The 6,490-nt window shown below is 59.3% G+C and overlaps 1 protein-coding gene and 1 non-coding gene across 3 annotated transcripts; both read right to left on the minus strand.

Moving 5' to 3' along the window:
• Positions 1–557: 557 nt before the first annotated feature.
• On the minus strand, positions 558–5,110 carry RPL32 (ribosomal protein L32). 2 transcript variants are annotated; one of them, XM_055136005.1, is made up of 4 exons: positions 5,056–5,110; positions 4,329–4,432; positions 3,273–3,454; positions 558–733 (listed from the first exon to the last, which is right to left on the minus strand). In XM_055136005.1, exons 2-4 carry the CDS (start codon positions 4,422–4,424, stop codon positions 604–606), a joined length of 408 nt encoding a protein of 135 aa, XP_054991980.1. In that variant the 5' UTR covers positions 4,425–4,432; positions 5,056–5,110; the 3' UTR covers positions 558–603. The 2 variants fall into 2 exon arrangements, with proteins under 2 accessions (XP_054991980.1, XP_054991981.1); XM_055136006.1 differs by having other exon boundaries at positions 5,060–5,102.
• On the minus strand, positions 4,516–4,657 carry LOC129404680 (small nucleolar RNA SNORA7). The gene has a single exon (XR_008630049.1). It is a non-coding gene; the product is annotated as a small nucleolar RNA SNORA7 (small nucleolar RNA).
• Positions 5,111–6,490: the final 1,380 nt, after the last annotated feature.

Genomic DNA, 6,490 nt, shown 5'->3' on the forward strand with positions numbered 1-6,490 from the left:
TGAGAACAGGTGACGGTTTACAAAGCCCTTTCCGACCGGGTCTGAGATTCAATTGCAGCCAGAAAGCCCCAGACTGTGGGACAGGCGTCAGCACCCTCTGCTGAAAGGGGACCAATAAAAACGTTAACCCCCCCCCCATTTAATCGGCCAGATTTAACCAATGGCACCTGAGCCTGCACTTTGAGAAACAGAAATAATGCCTAGAACAGTGACGAAAACCCAAGGCCGGTCAGAAGAGGGATAATAATAACGTGAATTACGGAATCCTGTGTAGGTACCGAGAGTTTAGGGACGAAACTAATCTGAACCCTGCCCCACACGTTCTCAGTCCCGTAACTCAGACACCTGACGGAGACTAGTGCCTCCCTGCAGGGAGCTGAAGGCCCCCCCAAGGATCAGGCCCCCCCACTTCAGCCAGAGCAGACCAGGCCCCACCGGGCACCTTCCTTCAGGTGAAGGATGTGTACCAACAACCCCCTCCCAAGTTTCGGTGTGCCCGCAGTGAAAGAGCACCGCGACAGCTGTCCAAGTACAGGCTGAGGAGCCGACCCCAGATGGCACTTTTACACACTTTATTAACAACGCGAGGCGCCCCACGCCCGCCTACTCGTTCTCTTCGCTGCGCAGCCTGGCGTTGGGGTTGGTGACCCTGATGGCCAGCTGGGCCGCCCTCTCCACGATGGCTTTGCGGTTCTTGGAGGACACGTTGTGGGCGATCTCGGCACAGTACGATCTGGAAGAGAAGCGCGAGCAATTAAGCCGAGGCAGCCACCACGGCACTCGGGGTGTCCCGGGGACAACCCCACCAGGCCACTCCACAGCCACAGCACACAGGGTCACGGCAAAAGGCACTGGCTGAGACCCCAAACCAACCCCCACTCTTCATTCCACACCAGCAGCAGCAAAGCTCCTGAGACGTTTTCTAGTAGCGAGAAAACAGCCCCTTCAAATAATCCTGACAACAGCCTTGCATGATCGCCCCCGACCTCACAGGCAAGGAAGTCAAGCCCACCCAGGCAGATGTGACCCCCACGTCAGCGGCAACTAACGGGCAGGTGAGCGTGACTCGGTCCAGACGGCAGGTGCCAGCCCCCTCAGGCCTCTGGCCGGTCTCGCCCACGGGAAGTTTCCAATTACTTTGCAAAGTAACACGAAAGCGAGTGACAGTCTGGCCCAGCGCCAGGACCCCAGGCCAGGTGACAGACACTGCTGTGTGCTGGCAGGACTCAAGTCGCAAACACTGCCTGCAGCCGCCGGCCCCACCAGACCCAGCACCAGGCCCACTGGACAAACTGGCCCCAAGGGTCCATTTCCTTAAGGAGGTGATTTCTGAAGCCACCAACAACTTCAGCTGACAAAGAAACAAACCAACCCCGCCAGGTGCAGGCAGTGGGGGTTCTTTAAGAACCCGAGGAAAGAAGCCCAGTGCTCCGAGAGTGCTCCCCACACCCCCCTCAAGGTCCAAGACTCCCTGAAGCAGGTTTCCTTCATCTTTGGGGGGGCAGGGGTCAACAGGCAGACAGCTGACTGCCGATGCCAAGATACCCCAGCAGTGCTGGAGACCCCGAGGTGCTGGATGTGGGAGGCCTGCGCCCAAAGCTGTACTCCCCCGACCCTCCGGGGTGTTACTTAAGACATCTAACGACTTGTTCCCATGTGTCCAATGATTAGAATGCTGCTCAGTGGCCCCTGCAGGACTGGGGACCATCTTCCAACCCTCCTGGGATGCCCAAAAGCACGGACAGTGGCAAGCCACAAGCTGTTTTCCCCCCCGTGTATGTATGTGATGTCTGCACAGGGTCAATTCATAAACTCGGCACAGCGAGAGTCACGTAATACACTGGGGGCCGGAGCCCCTCGTACAGTGGGGTCGTGCAGAGCCAAAAGCACTGAGCACCGCTGGGTGTTACCCCAAACCTTAAAAATAATAAAACAGACAGTGGGCGGGAGAACAGTATAGCAGGGAAGACTGATCCGTGGGTCTGACCCGGGTTCGAGCCCCAGCATTGCAACAGGGACCCCCTGTGCACAGGGCCAGGAATTAAGCCCTGACTGCCACCAGACATGCCCCCTGCCCCATGAAAATAATGAGCGACACTGGCAACAGTGACTGCTGGTGAAAGCGAGCCCATCACACTCTTGAACGTACAGTGTTTCTGGAGCTCAGACCAGAAAGGGTCGCAGGAGCCAGCAGAAGGGCAGTGCCCGCGGCCACACACCACGACCGTCCGAGCAGACACCGGGCAGACTGTTCCCCGAACACTCCTCCCTCTCTCTTGGTCTGTACCCGAGGGTACTCGGGGACCCTGTGTGGCACTGGGGATGGAGCCGGGGTCGGCACAGTGCGCCAATGCAGGCGCCCGCCTGCTGTTCTAGCACCCCAGCCCCACGGCCACACATTCTCCATCTCCCCTTCCACAGCAACACCCCCTTTTCTCCTCCCCACTTCCCAGTATGGAAAAGGGCAAGTGCCCCAAAATGGAACTTGCAGATCAAAGGTCCCGAGGCCTGAGCATTTTTAGGACAACACAAACCATCAAGGTGTTAAGACAGCTTTCAGCCCACAGCACGCCAGGACTAAACACCAGCACCAAACGCTTTCCACCCTCTCAGTCTGCCAACCGCCATCTCGGCACTCACCAGGAACGCCTCTGGGATCCTTTCTGTGGCTAAAGCATTTCAACACCGGTGTGAATTTCCAACTTAATAACGCAACCAAGTCAGAACGGTCTGGTTCCATTCCTGACTGGTACCTACAGTCACCCAAGATTCTTCTAAGCACACAAGCACCCAAGTCACTCTTGACTTTCTTTCCTAGAAACACAGGGTTTCTGCCTCGACAGGGAAAGAAGGAACTCAAGCGCGCCTCAACCAGAATCATCACACCTTTCACGGAGACACAAGCGCCTCAATCACTCCCCTTGCGGAATCTGTTCTCACCCCGCTGCCCTGCTGGCAGGGAATCCCACCCTACACCCCTGCTACGCTGTACTCTGCCTGCAGGGACCCCTCAGATCCCGGGGCTTGACACCAGGCACCACCCGTCAGCGAGAACCATGGCCAAAATGTCATGTGTCCTTGAGCCCAACCAAAGCTACCTCTCATCTCCCCCTACGCAACAGAGCCAGGTTCAGAAAGTGCCACAGAAGGACTCTCAGCCTCTCTGAGGCTTGGGTACCTGCAGGCGGCCAGGAGGAGCAGAAGCCTGCAAGCCTGCAAACCAGCACCCGCACAGACCCCGCGCCGGGCCCGGAGGCGGGCCCCACACTCACTTGTTGCACATCAGCAGCACCTCGAGCTCCTTGACGTTGTGGACCAGGAACTTCCGGAAGCCGCTGGGCAGCATGTGCTTCGTCTTCTTGTTGCTCCCGTAACCGATGTTGGGCATCAGGATCTGGCCCTTGAACCTGCGGCGCACCCTGTTGTCGATGCCTCTGGGCTTCCGCCAGTTCCGCTGCGGGAGAGACAGGAGACGGGGCTCAGCCCGGCAGCTCCCGGGTGGGGAGGGCAAGGACACCACAGGCCAACGGCCCAAACAACAGTCTCCGGGCTACAGGCGGCACGACTCCCACTTTGCTTTTTGAGTGTAAGAACAGGATCCTGAGGCCTGGGACATAACTCAGTGGGTCGAGAACTTGACACAGGTGTGAGGGGCTCAACCCCCTCACAGCACCCCACAAAAGGGGTGGGGGGCGCATCCTGCCTTTGATCCCTAGGAATGCAAACCTCCATTCACATGCTTTCCAGGCAAAGGAAAAGCAGGAGACAGCAGAACACATACAGGTGGGGCGGGAGTGACTGGTGAGACCAAGAGCACAATCTCCACACGGTTCTCAGGACTGAGTGCTCCCAGCGACAGATAGAGCAAGGTGCTTGCTAGGTATGCAGAACATCCAGGTTTAATCCTGGGCATTGGGCTGGAGTGATAGCACAGCAGGGAGGGCGTTTGCCTTGCATGTGGCCTATCCGGGTTCGATTCCCAGCATCCCATAGGGTCCCCTGAGCACCGTCAGGATTAATTCCTGAGTGCAAAGCCAGGAGTAACCCCTGAGCATCGCCGGGTGTGACTCCCCCCCAAACCCCAAACAAACAAAAAAACCCAAATAATCCTGGGCACCCCACGTGCCCCCCCCCAAGACCTCTGGGAGTGGTCCTTGAGTGCAGAGGCAGGATCCCGAGCACCACCGGGTGTGCCCCCGCCCCAAGAGAGAAAACGACCACGCTAGTGCTCATTCTCCCCAACACAGAAGCCGGGCCCTCGCGCTGCGCCCCGCGAGTCCAGGAAACGCAGGGCCCGTTTACCAAGCCCCGACCCGCGCGACTGGTACCTTAATCTTGACATAGCGGTCGGACTGGTGCCTGATGAACTTCTTGGTCCTCTTCTTGACGATCTTAGGCTTCACGAGGGGTCTGAGGGCGGCCATGGTGCCTTCTGCAAAGAGCGAGACGGATCTGTAAGGCCCGCGAGTTCCCCCGGGGCGGCCGGGCCGGACCGGACTGTCCGACCTCGCGGAGCACTGTTGCAGAGAGTCTTCCAACCGCCAGCTATGGAGCAAGCTGGGGCTGGAATGGGTATTCCTCTGCCGGGCTTGCTCTCCCTCCCGTCTCCGAAGCTGGCAGAATACGAGCCACTCTCCAGACGCGATCCCGGGAGGTCGGGGCCCCCTCCCCGCCCAGCCCAGCCCCCGCCCAGGGCTTCCTCCGGGGCTGCGAGGGACCCCCGGGACCCGCTCGCGACCTCCCGGCGACCCCGGCTGCGGTCAGCAAGCGACGCTCCCGCCCAGCCCCCGGCGCACGTGGGCGCACGGCGGGGCCCGCGGGCCTCCGCGCCAGGCCCGGCCGGCAGACGCCCGACTCGGGGCCCGGCCGCCACCCCGTGGGGCGCGAACCTCCATCCCAGCGCGCGCCCTGTCCCCGTCCCTGTCCGCGCCCCGAGGCCCCCACGAGCACAATTCCCACCGAGCCGGTGGCGCGGGAGGCCGGTCCCCCTCGCCCGAGGGCGATGCTGCCAGGGGAAGGTCCCCCAGGCGGGGATGGCTGGCGATTACGACTCACCTACCGGGAGACAGCGGCCACCCGTCGGAAGGGCCGAGGAAGAGAAGGGACAGGGGGGCGCAAGGGCTGATGGGAGTTAACCTGCAGGTCCTGCCAGGGAAAGGCGGGTACTTCCGGCTCGTGAGCCTCCAAAGACAGTAAAGACACGCGTGAGAAAGAATACGGAAAATAAAATTAAGGCTGCTGAACACCTGTAGACATTAGCTATAGGACTAGACAAAGCGGCCTTTGGGAATACGTAGAAAGTTTGGAATTCTTTTCGCGCTTCTGAGACCCAGCAGGGGGGCAGGTACTACTTCCGCCAGAAATTGAAGCCGCTTCGCCTGAGGGCAAGCCAGCTTTTAGGCCAGTTCCGCCCGCGCTACTTCCGCCACGTCCTAGTGCGCCCCCTAGCGACCCGGAGGGAACGACACAGACACTTTGTAATCCCGCCCTGTGAATTCAGAGCTGGAGCATCTCTCTCAGTCCACTGTCACTGGGTGGGGCAGCCTCACAATTTTGTAAATTCTTTATTCCCCTTGCTGACGTACGGGAGACAGTGGAGTTTAGAGAACGGACTCCCAAATCTACACTTTTCATCAAGATCTACACTTCTTGCCCAAACGACCTGCCTTTTGTGGGCATTTCTTCATTTGTTCTGCTCAGCTTTTGTTTTACACTTAATTAAATACCGGGGGTGGGGTGGTGGGGGGGAACAGAAACAGCCCCCCGATTCCACAGCTCTGAGACAACACAGATGTCACCAGCGAGCTGATAGGCGTCTTTCCAGGGCCCAGATGGAGAGAGAAGCGAAACTGGGGGTGTTGTCAACTGAAGAAGTGAGAAGGGAGGGAGGGAGCGTTGACAACTCTGTCAGGAGAGTTTGAGCGGAGGGAAGGGGAGCAAGGGGCCCAGAGAAGGCAGGCAGGGAATGATGTCCCTGGGAAGTCCCTATACCCAGCAGCAGGACGGGGCGGGGGGGGGGGCCGCTGACATCCAGCTGGACAGAGAGGTTGGAAGCTCACGGCGGCCAGACCCAAAGCAGGCCAGGAAGGACAAGGTCTGCAAAAGTCCCCAGTGACTCAAAAGCAATAACCCAGTGAGCCAGATTTTTTTTTTGTCACACCCCGAGATGCACAGGGGTTACTCCTGGCTCTGCACTCAGGAATTACCCCTGGCGGTGCTCAGGGGACCATATGGGATGCTGGGAATCGAACCTGGGTCGGCCGCGTGCAAGGCAAATGCCCTACCGGCTGTGCTATCACGCCAGCCCCCAGGGAGCCAGATCTTTGAGGAGGAGGGGAGATCAGCCGTATTTCTCAGAAAAGGGACACCCCCCGCCCCGACTGCATGCTATTTCCCTGGGGACCCTGTGCTCTGTCCAGGGGCTCTGACAACTGTGTTCCCCCAGGCTCAGGACCCGAAGCTTCTGGCCACTGCTCCTGGCAAGAGACCA

Source organism: Sorex araneus, chromosome 4, assembly GCF_027595985.1.
Source record: "Sorex araneus isolate mSorAra2 chromosome 4, mSorAra2.pri, whole genome shotgun sequence".
NCBI lineage: Eukaryota > Metazoa > Chordata > Mammalia > Eulipotyphla > Soricidae > Sorex > Sorex araneus.

Bases quoted from the DNA above. Each gene is read 5' to 3' on its own strand.
- RPL32 (XM_055136005.1), bottom strand. From the start codon at position 4,424: ATGGCCGCCCTCAGACCCCTCGTGAAGCCTAAGATCGTCAAGAAGAGG. The intron at 3,455-4,328 runs GTACCAGTCGCG...TCTCTCCCGCAG, and splicing joins ACCGCTATGTCAAGATTAAG to CGGAACTGGCGGAAGCCCAG. The intron at 734-3,272 runs GTGAGTGTGGGG...CTTCTCTTCCAG, and splicing joins GTGCTGCTGATGTGCAACAA to ATCGTACTGTGCCGAGATCG.